The sequence below is a fragment of the Eulemur rufifrons genome, chromosome 29 (genome assembly GCF_041146395.1).
Source record: "Eulemur rufifrons isolate Redbay chromosome 29, OSU_ERuf_1, whole genome shotgun sequence".
NCBI classification, from domain to species: Eukaryota; Metazoa; Chordata; class Mammalia; order Primates; family Lemuridae; genus Eulemur; species Eulemur rufifrons.
The window spans coordinates 86,998,183-87,014,423 of record NC_091011.1 but is presented as its reverse complement, the minus strand read 5'-3'; the positions used below and the strand labels follow the sequence as shown (position 1 = coordinate 87,014,423).

The following is a 16,241-nucleotide window of genomic DNA, read 5'->3' as shown; positions in this document are numbered from 1 at the left end:
CCAAGCTTACCCCCAACCATATTCCATTGGCCTCATCCTCCTGACTATATGCCATTGGCCTTATCCACCAGACCATATTCCATTGGCCTTATCCTGGTTGACAAGAAATTCTGAGCTAAGTTTTGTTCAATTATAAGAATTCTTAGCCTAGGCCTACATACTTTATTTGACTCTTATTAAACCCTGCTCAATTTAATTTGTGTCCTTTACTGTAAATCACTTTAAATCTTTTGCAGAAATAGGAAGAGCATAAATTGGCAAATAAATGTAACTGAAAATTTCAACAATTTATATGAATTAGATTTTATATTCCTTATTAAACCTTTACTAAATCTATGTATGCCCACATCTAACTTGAACAGGACTGTTAAAGTATTTAACAAAAGTATATTTACATTTTATCTTCAAAAATTACATTGAAAATTAGAATATTTCATATCTAATAGAAATAAGGGTGGTAGATGGAATATTTGCTCAGAAATAAGTTTGAGAAAGATAGGTTCTAATTAACCACATCCCTGCTCTACTTCACTTTGCCCTAGTTTCTAAGACGCAATGTGGTTTTCTAAACACTGCATTCTTCAGAGAATGAATTTCTAAACTTTTTGTAATTTTGGGGCACTAATATAAGAATTATAGGTACACAGCTCTTCCCATCAATCATACAGATGGGTTATTGAAGAATATAAACATTAATCCGAAGACAGTGAAGAACAGATGAAAGTAGATTTATCAGCTAAATAAACCATTAAATTCTTTTTGAGTAGGGATAAAAACTAGGTGTTAAATCAGGGATCCTTAGTGAGATAAATTTTTATGAATTCATATTTAAATCATGGAAAATGGATGTCTTGGTTATTTTACGAGCTGAACACAATTATACTATAATAATCTAAGTTAGGACAGGCCTGCTTCCAAATTTACCTGATGAGAGATGGAAGGTTGCTGGATGGGCCCCTGCATTCTAGGGTTTGGTAAACCCACAGGTGCTGGCCTCCGTTGCACCTGTTGCCTCTGAGCGATTACCTGTTGCTGCATATGCTGGAGCCGTAATTGAGCTAGGCTGATCTGTGTTGGAAACTTGGATAACTGGTTTGAAGATAAACCACCTGGTGGCTGTGAATTCTGTTCCACGACAGGATTCTGCTTAGGCATTTGTGGCTGGCTCTCTTTATCCTCGATTACTAAAGAACCTAATTAAAGAGAAAAGATTACAGGATAAAGTTTTTCTGATAGCTGGTGCAATATCACATTTGGTAAGGCCCTTTTTGCTGAACTTTAGAATTACCAATAAACTCTTTGGTCTTAGGACCCCTTTATGCTCTTAAAAATAGAGGACTGCAAAGAGCTGTTGTTTACGTAGCTTCTATCAATCAGAACTTACAATGTTAGAAAGCAAAAATGAGAATGTAAAAAAATTTACTAATTCATTTAAAAATAATAATAAAGCCACAACACATTTTAATGAAAACTATATTTTAAAAAATACTTAGTGAAGATTGGTATTATTTTACATTTTTTAAAATCTCTTTAAATGTCTGGCTTAATAGGTGAACTCTCATATCTGTTTCTCTATTATCCGCCATCACATATGACAAATATATTTTATGATGTTAAAATATATGAAAAAAATCCAGTCTTATCCAGATATGTAGTTGGACAAGGGTAGTGTTTGTGGTCCTCTGAAAAAGCCTTAGACTCTTACTTTGAGAACCGCTGTTGTATATCAAAACAAGCAAACCTGACATTAGCTCTAAAAACAATCCCACAAAGCATGTCTGAATCTTTAGTATTAACAATTTGCAATCTCTCGAGTTCTTATACCTTTACAATGCATACTGTTCTTTGCTAAACAATACTTTGACTAACTTAAAACCACAGTTTTATAATTAAATTTACAATTTAAAGGTGCCTCCTCTCTGATAGATCTGATCCAAGTGTGATTTCAATAGGAGAGACTCAAATGTTTCTGATTGACTAAATATATATATTCTAAAAATATATATATAGTTATCATTCATTGAATGCTTACTGTGTGCTATTCACTGTGCCAGGTAGGTATATATTCCCTTTCACACATAAGGGGTCTAAGGTTTAGAGAGAGACAAAAACTCACCCAAAGTCATCATGACACTAACGAAATACTTACCTAGATCAATATTTTTCCCTAGCACTCTTCTATGTTTCTCAGAAGCCAAGGATAAACAAATTTGGGAAATTTGTCTCCTTCTTGAGAGATTCACAATGCAAATCTCATTGTAAATGAATTTATTGGGCTATATATGACAGCTCTAAGAAGTCCTAGAGTAAAAGATATTGTTTAACTTTATTATATTAGAGTTTCACAAACTTATTTGACTAAGAGATCCTGCTTTTTGTTTTGTTTTTGCTAATGCAGACTTATATAAAACTATATCCATTTATATGTGTCCAGTTTTAAATATAATTCTTAAATGTACTTATGTCTACATGTGGGTATATTTACATATTTTAAGTGATATATTTATAAGTACTACATCTCTACATATATGACTGCTTGTGTGGATTCACATCTCATGATGAGTTCTCAGTATACATGAATGTGCAGTGGTAGAGTGGGGTATGGTAAAAACCAAAGTTACTCATACACATGCGTTGTATTCCTAAAGATGCTTCTTTTCATTAAGGTGGGTGAGTGTGTATAATTCAGCTGCCTGCTATGTATCAATAGTCATGTGGCTGTATATACTTCTCATCTGGTCTGTAGGGGTCTCCTTATCACCTTTGCTTCAAGGATTCTTTTTGTTTCCTTGTATGGGTGAGATTTGTGTAAGTCTATTTCTTCCTTTCCTGGTGAGCACAGGCTCTCTCTCCAGCCGTTTTTTTCCCCTTCCTACCCAGAATCTAGCCTTGGGGATGAGAGAGCAACCATCTTTGATGATTCTGAAACAGCATCAGTAAGGCCAAAAAATGTCATCAAAGGGAATATTGGTTGTTGATGACCGAACAACACATAGGGAATTCTTAAATTTCAGTTTGTATAGTTTCCCCATGAGAAATTAAGAAAGAAGGCAATAAGACTGTTTCTACTCAGCAAATGGTAAAATAAAAAAGCTAGAGTAATAACTTTCTGCGGAACTGCTTGCAAGGATATTTTAGCTCCTAATGTTACCAAAATGATAGTCTCCCTTTGTGATAATTCAGTAAGCTCTAACACAGTCATGTGTTGCTTAAGGACAGGAATATGTTCTGAGAAATGCATCCTTAGGCGATTTGGACTTTATGCAAACATCATAAAGTATACTTACAAATACCTAGATGGTGTAGCCTACTACACACCTAGGTTATATGGTATAGACTATTCCTAGGTATAGCTTAGGCTACAAATCTGTATAGCATGTAACTGTACTCAATTGTAACACAATGGTAAGTATTTGTGTATCTCAACATTTCTAAACATAGAAAAGGTAGAGTAAAACTATAGTACTATAATCTTAATGGGACTACTGTTGTATATGCAGACCTTCATTGATTAAGACATTGTTACACAGTACAGGACTGTACTTAAGATTTGGGTACTTTTCTGTATGTATGTTACACTTCAATAAGTACATTATATATATGTAATTACCAGGCAAATGAAAAAAATTAAAAGTGTTCCCTAAGCAAGATAAAGTGATTGAAGCATTAGGTGCCTATTGAATGGGTTTAAAGATAAGTTAATAATAGCATGAGAAACAGTATTTTAAATGAAAACATTCTAAATATCAAAAATTCTGTATCAATGACAGTCAAGAATTAACCCATTCTGATAAATCTAGAGCTAACAATACAAACTGGATTCTGTGAGGGTGGGGTGGAATGGGAGGACACCTATATATTCCTAAGCCTAGACAACCTGTAAGTCATATATATAGAATGTTTTCCTATAATCCATATATGTACATGTGTTTATATTCATGCATGTGTCACCACATACACACATTAATGAAATACTAGCAACAATGACATGTCCTTAAATCAAGATAATGAAAACATTTTGGGGGCAGAAGAGAATACATTTTCATTAACATGTCATAATAATTGTGAGTTCCACAAACAAATGGTACTTTGAGAAAATGTAAATAATGGCCTACCTAAGTTGATAATATTTTGAGCCCAGAAACTAGGATCACAGTGAAATTGGATGGTGTTGTTGGTCACTGGAGAAGCATCACACCTTGCACGAAGGAGGTGCCGTAACCGGTATGTAATCTAGAAGGAAGAAGAGAGACAACAAAACATCAGGTAAATAATTTATTAAGTGCCCAGTAAATAACAAAAACAGTCTCTAATATGTACATCAATTACACAATAAACAGTCATATATGTTACAAAAGTGGACATACAACATAATTTTCTTTCTAAAACATGTTAAAAGTTTTGAGGTTTAACTCAGCTGCAGTATTTAATACAGAACTGAAAAGTATCTTGAAATGATAAATTAAAGTCAGTTTTTCTTAATTATTAATAAAACGTTGCAAAAATACTAAGTCAAGTACTAGTAAAAAAAATTTAAAAATATTTTGCTCTTCATTTATTGAACTTACTCTTCAAGGAAATGGAACTGGGCTGCTAGTGGGATGGCTCTCCTTGTTCCTCATTGAAGTTCTGTCCCTGCCACCTCCCTGAACACACCCAGCTTTGAATCTCATGTCATCGCACCACATCATCCACTTACTTCCCTCCACACTGCAGCCATCCATCAATGAACATCTATTTGTTCTCACTCAGTTCATGAAAATTTTAGTTCCTGGCTCACTGTCACCACCTCCAACATTAGTTCTCCAACACTTCTTGATAATTTCAATATCCAACTAGATGATCCTTCTTTTCCAGCTTACTTCCTCTAGTGCCCAGATATCAATAATCCTACAAATCGACCAGGTCCTATAAGCCTTTGCTCTTAGAACTGTTCCCTGTCCTTCTATCTCACTTTACCCTCACCCTCTATCCCTCAATTCCTCATTAGCCAGCTTAAATCCCTGGGCCAATCATCACACTCATTTCCTTGCATATACCCTCAACTTCTGTCTCTCTCACATACCCAATTATGCATATTCCCTTCTGTCTCTTCAACCTTTCTTCCAGACAAACAACCCACCCTGGTAAGTCCCAGTTCTGTCTGAATATAATTGGACTGATCTCACTTCAAACACGTGACCACTTACTCCAGGTCCCTTAAGGCTGACTGGCTACCATATGACATTTCTCTTGTCTATTCACTTCCCTACTTTCCTAAATGACTATTTCATATCTCCTTGTCTCTTTTCAAATCTCCAGCACCTCCTCCCCCACTCTTAATCTCAGCTGATGGACTTGCTTATCATTTCACTAAAAAAACGGGAACAATCACAGGGACCTTCCACAAACCTTCACCACCTATCAGTATCTGTGTTGCCTCCTGTTACAATGGATGAAACGTCTGTGCTTCTAGCTAAAGCCAATCCTCCCACTTGTGCAACAGAACCAATCCCCTCGTCTGCTCAGCAATTTTCATCCGTCTCAGGTAATACCAACCCTTCTAACTTTACTAGATCACACCCATAAACATATAAATATGCCTTCACTTTTGCCAGCTAAAAGCAAAAGTCTTGGCTCCTTTCTCCTGCCATCAACTGCTTCATTTCTCTGCTCTCTTCTTACAGCAAAACTCTTCCAAAGACTCATCTAGATTTATTATCTCTGATTCCTCCCCTCCTATTCTTTTCTGAAACCATTACATTCAGGCTTTCAGGAGCTGACACAGGTGGTCAGTCTGCCCTCATGGAAACACTTTTCTTCATTTGGCTTCCAGCACACTATAATCTCTTGTTTGTCCCCTTGTATCACTAGCTGCTACTTTTTGGAGCCACTGAGAATAGATTTAGGTTTCACTGACGAACTGTTTCTGAGCTCCCCAGGGAGGGCATGGCTGTCCCTTCTTGTTGGCATCACACAATCCCAATCACCATTGTTGGGACTTTCTTCTTTCTCACATCTCTACATGCTGGAATGCCCCAGGGCTCACTCTTTCGTCTGCCCTCTCTTTTTCTACACCCATATACAGTCTTGCACAGCACAGCAATGTTTTAGTCAATGAAGCACTGACTATGTGATGGCAGTCCCACAAGATTATAATGGAGCTAAAAATTCCCATCCCTTGGTGATGTTGTAGCCATTGTAACATCATAGCACAAGGCATTAATTGTTTTTGGTGGTGCTGGTATAGACAAACCTACTGTGCTGCCAGTCCTATAGTGACAGTAAATGAATATGTTATTGGATTATATATTTACTATACTATACTTTCTGTACAATGTGTTTGTGTCGTAAGCTAAGTGTTATTACAAGAGTCAAAAATAAAAAGTATACAAAGTAAAAAAGTTACAGTAAGCTAAAGTTAATTTACTGTTGAGGAAAGAATTTTTAAAAATAAATTTACTGTAGCCTAAGTGTGCAGTGTTTATAAAGTCTACAATGGTGAACAGTAATGTCCTAGGCCTTCACATTTACTCACCACTCACTTGCTAACTCACCGAGAGCAACTTCTAGTCCTATAAGCTCCATTTATATTAAGTGTCCTATACAGGTGTACCACTTTTTCTCTTATACCATATTTTTAATGTACCTATTGTATGTTTACTCAATACTCAAATACCATCGTGTTACAATTGCCTACAGTATTCAGTACAGTAACCTGCTGTTTAAGTTTGGAGCCTAGAAGCAATAGACTATACCATATAGCCTAGGTGTGTAGTAGGATAGACCATCTAGGTTTGTGGAAGTACACTGCACGATGTTCACACAGTGACAAAATCGCGTAACAGTGTGTTTCTCAGAATCTACCCCAGTCTTTAAACAACAAATAACTGTACTTTTAGTGATTTCATCCAGCCTCATGATTTAAATAACTTTATTTTATATCTGCAGCCTCAACCTCTCTTTTGAACTTCCATTTCCAATTGCTTTCTCAGCAGCTCCACTTGGTTGTCTAAAACGCATCTCAAATTAACATGTCCAAAAGGGAACTCTTGATCTCTCTCCTCAGGTCCACTCTTCCTATAATTTTTCCCCATCTCAATTATTGCTAATAATGTTTTTCCTATAGCTTAGGGTAAAAGTCCTTGGTTCCTTTTTCTCACATACCACATTCAACCTGCCAGCAAATCCTGTTGGCTCTGCCTTTAAAATATACATATAATCTATCTTCTCCTATCAACTCTACCAACTCCACTAGCTACCACTCTAGGAAAGCCACTTTATTGCAGTAAGGTTCTAATGGGGCTCCCTTATTTCTCGTAGGCCCTTAACCACATACAGTCTTCTCTCAACACATCAGCCAGAGTGACTGTGTTAAAATATAAGTGATATTATGTCACTAATTTCCACAATGGTTTCCCATCTCACTCAAACACTAAAGTTCTCATGACAAACTGCAAGATTTGTGCTGGTACCTTTCCATTCCTTCTCTGACCTTACCTCTTGATACTCCCTAAGCATTCACTCTGCACCACCCCTCAGGCCACTTTGCTGTCCACATCACAAAAGCTCCCATCGCAGTCCCTGCACTTGTTGTGTGCTCTGCCAGCAATACTCTCCTCAGCTGTCTGTATGGCATGCTTCCTCAAGGTGCTCAGAATCACCCTTTAGCTAGATTCCCCTTATCTAAAACTGCAAAGACACCCCAATGCTCCCAGACTATTCCCTTAATTTACTTTTCTCTTGAGCACTTAATAGCATGTACTGATATATATAGTTTAGTTATTTTGGTACTGTCTACCTCTCTGCATTAAAATGCAGCTCATTGAGGGCAAAGATTTTGTTTTTTGTTCCCTTAGCACTTAGAATGTTGCTTGGAATATAGCAGGTATTCAGCAATTGTTAAATAAGTAAACTTGCTTCAATTTCTACATTATCTCCAATAAAAACAAATTCTGAGTAAAACATATTAACTTATTTTGGGACTGTGAAAAATATGTGGCAAAGTGTCTAGCAAACAGCATTCAATACAATGTGCCTTTTCCCAAGTTTTTTCCCTTTAATTTTTTGCATCCTCTAATTCTCACCATAAATCATGCTCATAATATATTAACCAAAAGGATTATTCTAAGAGCTTTCCTTTGTAAATATCACCATAATATTTTATCATTTCTAAAATTTAATCATTTATATTTAAAAACTTTTAAATTATTTTAGTTCAAAAATAAAAATTACATATATTTATTGTATACACCATGTTTTGAAATATGCATACTTTGTGGAATGGCTAAATTGAGCTAATTAACATATGCATTACCTCACATACTTCTCATTTGTGGTGAGTAAACTTAAAATCTACTCTCTTAGCATTTTCAATACATTGTTATTAACTATAGTCCCTATGTTGTACAACAGACCTCAGACACTTATTCCTCCTATCCAACTAATTTTGGGTTGGGTGCAGTGGCCCATGCCTGTAATCCTAGCACTTTGGGAGGCCACGGTTGGAGGATCATTTAAGCACAGGAGTTTAACAACAGCCTGGGCAACATAGCAAGACCTTGTCCCTACAAGAAAAAGAACAAAAAACAAACGAAAAAACCAAAATTAGCTGGGCGTGGTGGCGTGCACCTGTAGTCCCAGCTACTCAGCAGACTGAAACCCCAAACTCTGGGGTCAAGCAATCCTTCTGGCTCAGAGAGCTATGATCATGCTACTGCACTCTAGCCTGGGTGACAGAGAGACCCTGTCTCAAAAAACAAACAAAAATTTTTATCATTTCATCAACACATCCCCAAAGCCCAGTCCCTCCCCTGACCCCTGCCCACCCTGGTAACCACCATTCTATTTCTTTTTGATTTTTTTTTTTTTTTAAAGATTCTACATATAAGTAAGATCATGTAGGATGTGCCTGGCTTATTTCACTTAACATAATGTCCTCTAGGTTCATTCATGTTGTGCAAATGACAATATTTCCTTCTTCTTTAGGGCTAAATAGTATCCCTTTGTGTATATATACCATACTTTACCAATTTATCTGCTGATGGACACTTAGGTTGATTCCATTTCTTGGCTACTGTGAATAATACTGTAATGAACCTAGAAGTGCAGATATCTCTTCAAGATACCGATTTCATTCCCTTTGGATATATATCCAGAAGTGAGATCGCTGGGTTATATGGTAGTTCTATTTTTAATTTTTTGAGGAAACGCCCCTGGTTTTTTAATTGTTGTACTACTTTACAACCTCACCAACACCTGTGCAAGGGATTCCTTTTCTCCACATCCTCTTCAACACTTGTTATCTTGTCTTTTTGACAATAGCCTCTTAATCATTTACTTTTAAACCAAGTGTAGAAAAACTGTCATTAACAGCAAAAAGAACCCCCACATTCCCTTCACCCAGATTCCCCAAGTGTTACTCTTTTACCACATTTGCTCCTGCACCCACCCAACTGCTCTTACACATACTATTATTAGTCTGTCCCCAAATGTTTGGAGAACAAGTTAGAGGTCCTGTCTCCCCTAAAACTTCCAGTGTGAATATCCTAAAACAAAGATCTTCTAACATAACCAGCAAATTCCAAGTCCAAATTCAGAAAGCAAGTGTGTCATAACACTACTGTCCAATTCAAAGATTTCATTCAAGCACCACCTGTCCCAGCAGCGTCCCTTTTCCAGGATTCCATCAAAGAATACAAGCTGCAGTTAGTTGTCATGTCTCTTAGTTGCTCAGTCTTTCCCTGTTGTTCATGTGTTTGATGAGTTTTAGAGATTCAGACCTTAAATTCTGTATTTCCTCCTGATCAGACTTAAGTACAGCATCCTTGTCAGGAATACAACACAAATGATGTGTCCTGAAGCACAGGATGTCAACTTGTCCTGCCACTGGTGATATTAATCCTTAACACTTAGTATAATAATTTTGCTGCTCAATTTTCTCCACCTTAAAGTTGAAGATGTATTCTAAGATTATACTAATACCCTGTTCCCCATCAATCTTCTACCTACCACATTAGCATCCACTGATTAGTCCTCCTGAATTACCTCTATGATAGTGACCAAATGTGTTTCCTTATGCTCATTACTCTTTCTACATTCATTACTTTATGTTTTGCCAAAAACTTCTCCCTGCCATAGATTTACTGTCTGACATATTATTATGGACTCATGTATTCTTTATTTAATTCATTGCATTATAATTCACTATTTATTTAGATCCTCAAATTAGTTGTTGATTTGTCCAATGGAAGCCTTTTAGACTGGATCATGGTCCCTTTCACATGTCCTCATCATTCTCTGACCGTTTCAGTAGTTTCTGGTATAACAAGATTTATTATTATTATAATCTGGTATAATAAGATTTATGCCAGAAACTACTGAAATTAATATGCTGACGCCTCCATACCAGCAGAAGGTAGGAAGAGAAGACACTTAATAGTTTTTATGTTTAATACATACATATATATTTTTTCCCCTACTTCAGACACACTGACTTCGCAACTTGAATATCTTATGATTTTTGGTGTGGAAATTGAGTAACATGAGCTTTCTTGCCCCCATAAAAAGGATTAAATCAGAAATGTAAGCACTTCCTTTAAAAAGAAATCAGTTTTAATTAAAAAGAACTATGAGACAAATCACTTGCATGTAAGTACTTTTTTCCACTTGCTTGAGGTATTACGCTACAAAACAGGTAGCAAGTACGTATTTGCTAATTAAGTTGCAGCAAGGTCTAAAAGTTGTCTCAAACTTGGCCACTCTGCTCTTTATCTTAAGAAACAAATTTAGCCTGCTGTATTTTACTACCATTCAATGTAAAGATTTAAGAGCTTTCTCGCTTTCAAATTATTTTATTACCCATTTGAAATGGTACTCATTACCATTATACTTGCCAAAACTCATGATGCATGTTTTAAATAATTCTGAGAAGTCATAAAAGCTGGCTAGTAAGAGAAGATAAATAATGGTTCATTAAATATATTTGTTAATCCCTTCAGATGTACCTGAACTTAAAATGAACTCAGGTTTCACACTGAAAATTAACTACTGTTTAAAAGAGCAAAGAAAAAATATTTTTAATATGAAAGGTGTCCAAACAGCTTCTGAGATGGCAATGTTATATGCTGTCTCCTTTCTACTGAAGTTAAAATAAACTTTAAAAAGATTTACTATTTCTGAAATTCCAATCCTATAAAATAACATGGAGTTTTATCTATATGGCACTTATATAGCTTCTCACAGCAGAAGTTATAGTAACTTCCTTTTCTACCAATCTGTTATTGAGTTTCTTTATGTCAAGCACTGGGTAACACAAAGTTCTACCTTTAAGTAATATAAATCTAATGACATTCATAGAAAAAAATATGCAAATATAATAGTAAAAATCAGTAATAGTATGATGGATGTATGCACAAGGGCGATATAAGCACAGAGAAAAGGAGCCCAGCTCAGTCCTGGAAGAATGCCAGGGGAAAAGGGAGAACTACCTAAAATGAACCTGGTAGTCTCTACAAAGATGAGAAATTATTCAGGGGAAGAAAAGGCACTCTAAGAAAGGGTACCAGTACTCAGGCAAGAGAGCATGTGTTCTGAGCCCTGAGAGCAAGAAGAAATTGGCAATTAAACTAGAAAGAATGAGACATTCAGGAAAAAAAAAGAAGGTTCTTGAGATTAATTAGATGGTAGGATGAGGGAAAGGTAGTAGAAGAGACTGAAGATCCCTTTTAATATCTATCCCTTAACATTTTCCTAATTATTGGTATGTAGAACAATCTACTGTTACTAAAAAGAATGACTGCTTTATTTTCCAAAAAATAAACACCAAAAGTTCAAGCAACAAAAAGCAAAAATAAAGAACTGGAACTACATCAAACTAAAATGCTTATGCACACCAAAAAACCCTGAATCAACAAAATGAAAAGGCAGTCTATGGATTGGGAGAAAATACTTACAAACCATATATATGAAAAGAGTTAATATCTAAAATATACATGTTGATTATCCCTTATCAGAAATGCTTGAGACCAGAAGTATTTGGCTTCCCTTCTGTCAATATATTATTATTTCTCTTGCCTTCCTTCTAACTAATATGAGGATAAATTAAATGTTTAACAGATGATAGACAAATACTAAAGAAATATCATAAAGCTAAAAAATTTCAAAAATATATTTAAGAAAAACTGGACTTCTGAAAGGATTTGGCTTTCCCACTGGGTTTTGTCTTTTATTGACTGTAATTCCTACTGCAAAAACAACTATTTGAGAAGACGTGAAACTGTATAACTCCTAAAAGAAGATGTAGAGGAAAAGCTCCTTGATAAGAGCATTGGCAATAATTTTTTGGCTATCACACCAAAAGTTCAAGCAACAAAAAGCAAAAATAAAGAAGTGAGACTACGTCAAACTAAAATGCTTACGCACAGCAAAAAAACCTGAATCAACAAAAAGGAGGCCTATGGATTGGGAGAAAATATTTGCATACCATATATATGAAAAGAGCTAACATCTAAAATATACAGGTTGATTATGCCTTATCAAAAATGCTGAAGTCCAGAAGTATTTGAAATTTCTATTTTTTTGGATTTTGCAGTATGTCCATATATGTATTTAGATATCTTGGGGATAGGATCCAAATCTAAACAGGAAATTCATTTATATTTCATATACACTTAATACACACAGCATGAAAGTACATTCCAAAAAGAAATAAAATCACCTCGTAAAGATATCTGCACTCTCATGTTACTGAAGCATTATTCACAACAGTCAAGATAGGAAAACAACTTAAGTGTTCATCAACACATGAATAAACAAATGTGGAGGGTGTATGTATTTGTGTATTCGGCCTTAAAAAAGAAGGAAATCCTGACATTTGTGACATGGATGAACCTTGAGGTTGTTGTGCTAAGTGAAATAAGACAGACACAAAGAAAAATATTGTATGATCTCACTTATACACGAAATCTTAAAAAAACAAACAAACAAACAAAAAAAAAAACAAAAAAAAACAAATCAAATACATACAAACAAAGAATGGTGGTTACCAGGGGCTGAGAGGAGAAAGAAATGTGGAGAAGTCAGTCAAAGGCTACAAATTTGCAGTTAGGTATGATGAATAAGCCTAGCGATCTAATGTACAATATGAGAACTACAGGTAATAATATTGTAATGTATACTGAAAATTTCCAAAGGGAATAGACTTTAGTGGCTCTTACCACACACACAGGTAAGGTGATGGATATTAATTTGCTTGACTGCAATAATCATTTCACTATGTTTATGTATATCAAACATCATGCTGTATACCTTAAATATATGCAACAAAAAATCATTTTAAAAAAAGACTAGCAAGCTTCTAGGCCCACAAGGCATTTTTTTAAAAATTATTTTATGCATATAAAATTCAGTATTTAAAGGATAACCTGAATAAACATGGCTATATTTATAAAGCAGAACAGAGTTATACAATATACTGATTTTCAAATTTTCTGAAGTTGGAAAATCCTTCTAACTGTTTTAAAATAATCACAAACCTTAGCTCAGCATGCATTGCAAATTGTTTTATTATCTACACCTGCTACTATCTATGTATCAAGACTCAAGTTCCACATGACTTTAAATTTTAGGAAAAAAGAAGATTCAATAATCCGGGAATCGTTCTATATGATTCAATGTACCTATTTTCTCCTGTGCTGTCTTCATACATAAAATTGCAAGGTGAAATAGCAAGTGCTGATGGAAAAGCTGCAGCAAGTTGTCTAGAAGACTTAGCTAAGATCATTGATGAAAGTGGCTACATCAAATAACAGATTTTCAGTGTAGACAAAACATGAAAGATGTTTCTACTACAAAGAAGATGCCACGTAGGAATTTCATAGATATCTAGAGAGAAGCCAATGCAAAAGACAAGCTGATGCTCTTGTTAGGGACTAATGCAGCTGGTGACTTGAAGTTGAAGCCAATGCTCATTGACCATCCTGAAAATCCTGAGACCCTGAAGAACTCTGCTACATCTACTCTGCCTGTGCCCCTATAAATGGAAAAACAAAGCCAGGATAATAGCACTTCTGTTTATAGCAATGGTTAATGAATATATTACTGCTCATTGACAATACACCTGGGGACCCAAGAGCTCTGATGGAGATATACAAGGAGACTAATGTGGTTTTCAGGCCTGCTAACACAACATCCATCCTGCAGCCCATGGATCAAGGAGTCACTTTGACTTTCAAGTCTTATGATTTAAGAAATATATTTCATAAGGCTACAGCTGCCCTAGAAAGTGATTCCTCTGATGGATCTGAGCAAAGCAAATTGAAAACCTTCTGGAAAAGATTCACCATTCTAGATGCCGTGAGAACATTAGTGACTCATAGGAGGTCAAAATATCAATGTTAACAGGAGTTTGGAAGAGGCTGATTCCAATCCTCATGCAGACTTTGAGGGGTTCAGGACTTCAGAGGAGTAAGGAACTGCAGATGTGGCAGAAATAGCAAGAGAACTAGAAGTGGAGCCTGAAGTTGTTAACGAATTACTACAATTTCATGATCAAACTTGAATAGATAAGGAGTTGCTTCTTATAGATGAGCAAAGAAAGTGATTTCTTGGGAGGGAATCTACTCCTGGTGAAGATGCTGTGAACACTGTTGAGATGACAGCAAAGGATTTAGAATATTATATAAACTTAGTTGAGAAAGTAGTGGTAGGGTTTGAGAGGACTGACTCCAGTTTTGAAAGAAGTTCTACTGTGAGTCAAATGCTATCGAATACCATCACCATCCTTTTCATGAAAGGAGAAGTCCATCCATGGCAAACTTCACTGTCTTATTTTAAGAAATCACCACGGCCACCCCAGCCTTCAGCAACTGCCACCTGAGCAGTCAGCAGCCATCAACATCAAGACAAGACCCTCTACCACCAAAGGATTATGACTCTTGAAGAGCCAAGTGACCATTAGCATTTTAGTAATAAAGTATTTTTTAATTAAGGTGTATACATTATTTTTTAGACATAATGATAATGCACACTTAGACTATATATAGTATAGTGTAAATAAAACTTTTATATACACTAGGAAACTAGTAAATTTGTGTGGCTCACTTCATTGTGACATTTGCTTTATTACAGTGCTCTGGAACCAAATCTGCAACAACTCCAAGGTATGCCTGTATCATCAGAGGATAAATCTCCATTGAATCTTTAATATATCTAATGTAAAGCAGGAATTTTTAAGAATGTGACAAAATGTCTTCTAGATCCTTGCTACTCATGTTTCACAAATCAGCAGCATCAGCATCACCTGGAAGCTTGTTAGAACTACACAATCTGCCAGGCCTGGTGGTACAGCTACTTGAGACGGCTGAGGTGGGAGAATTGCTTGAACCCAGGAGTTTGAATCCAGCCTGGGCAACATAGCGAGACACCGTGTGTCTAAACAAATAAAAATTAAACCAAAAAAGAAATACACATGCATTAGTCAAGCTGTGAAAAAAAACCCAAACAAACAAACAAACAAACAAAAACCCAAACTAACAAAAAAAGAAATACAGTCTGGCCTCACCCCAGGCCCATGGGGAGAATCCTCAAGTGATTTGAATGCAGTGGCCATAGGTTCAGTAGCAAAGTTCTAGGTCAATGTCAAAATCGTTCACCAAATCAGAGTCACCTTTCTGTAGCAAATGGGATTGAACTACCCAGCACCACGTAACATAGTGTAGCGGCAACAAGAAGATGCTGGGTAATGTGTGAAGTCACAGTATGAAACCTACCTATTAAAACTGTGTGATGTTAGGCATGTTCCTTAACCCTGTGCCTTAGTTTCATCATCTGTACAGGGGGGGTGGATAGGCATATCTAAAATATCTAATAAGAATGACGTAAAAATTTAAATATTGGGAAAATGCTTATAATTAGTACCTGGTGTATTACAGATGATCAGAAAATGTTTACTATTATCATTATTGTTGGTATTGAGTTCACTTACAACAAAGACATTGAAAACTTGGAAAAGAACAAAATAGGAATAACAATGGCAGATGAAAACTGATGTTATACCTGAATTATTCCAGGTAAAAATATTTTTCTATTTATTTATTTATTTATTTTAGAGACAGGGTCTTGCTCTGTCCCCCAGGCTGGAGTGCAGTGGTACAATCGTGGCTCACTGTAGCCTCTCACTCTTGGTCTCAAGTGATCCTCCTGCCTCAGCCTCCCAAAGAACTAGGACTACCAGTGCATGCCACCACACACTTTTTTTTTTT

At 35.9% G+C, this 16,241-nt stretch overlaps 1 protein-coding gene across 2 annotated transcripts in view; it reads right to left on the bottom strand.

The window, feature by feature from the left end:
• Nucleotides 1–16,241, bottom strand: part of TRIM24 (tripartite motif containing 24) — a 99,947-nt gene that overhangs the window by 21,630 nt on the left and 62,076 nt on the right. The window contains exons 8-9 of one of the 2 annotated variants that reach the window (XM_069462763.1): nt 4,116–4,233; nt 925–1,193 (exon numbers count right to left, since the gene is read on the bottom strand). In XM_069462763.1, coding sequence (XP_069318864.1) covers nt 925–1,193; nt 4,116–4,233 — 387 coding nt within the window. The remainder of the gene's footprint in view (nt 1–924; nt 1,194–4,115; nt 4,234–16,241) is intronic. The other variant, XM_069462765.1, reaches the window with a different exon arrangement.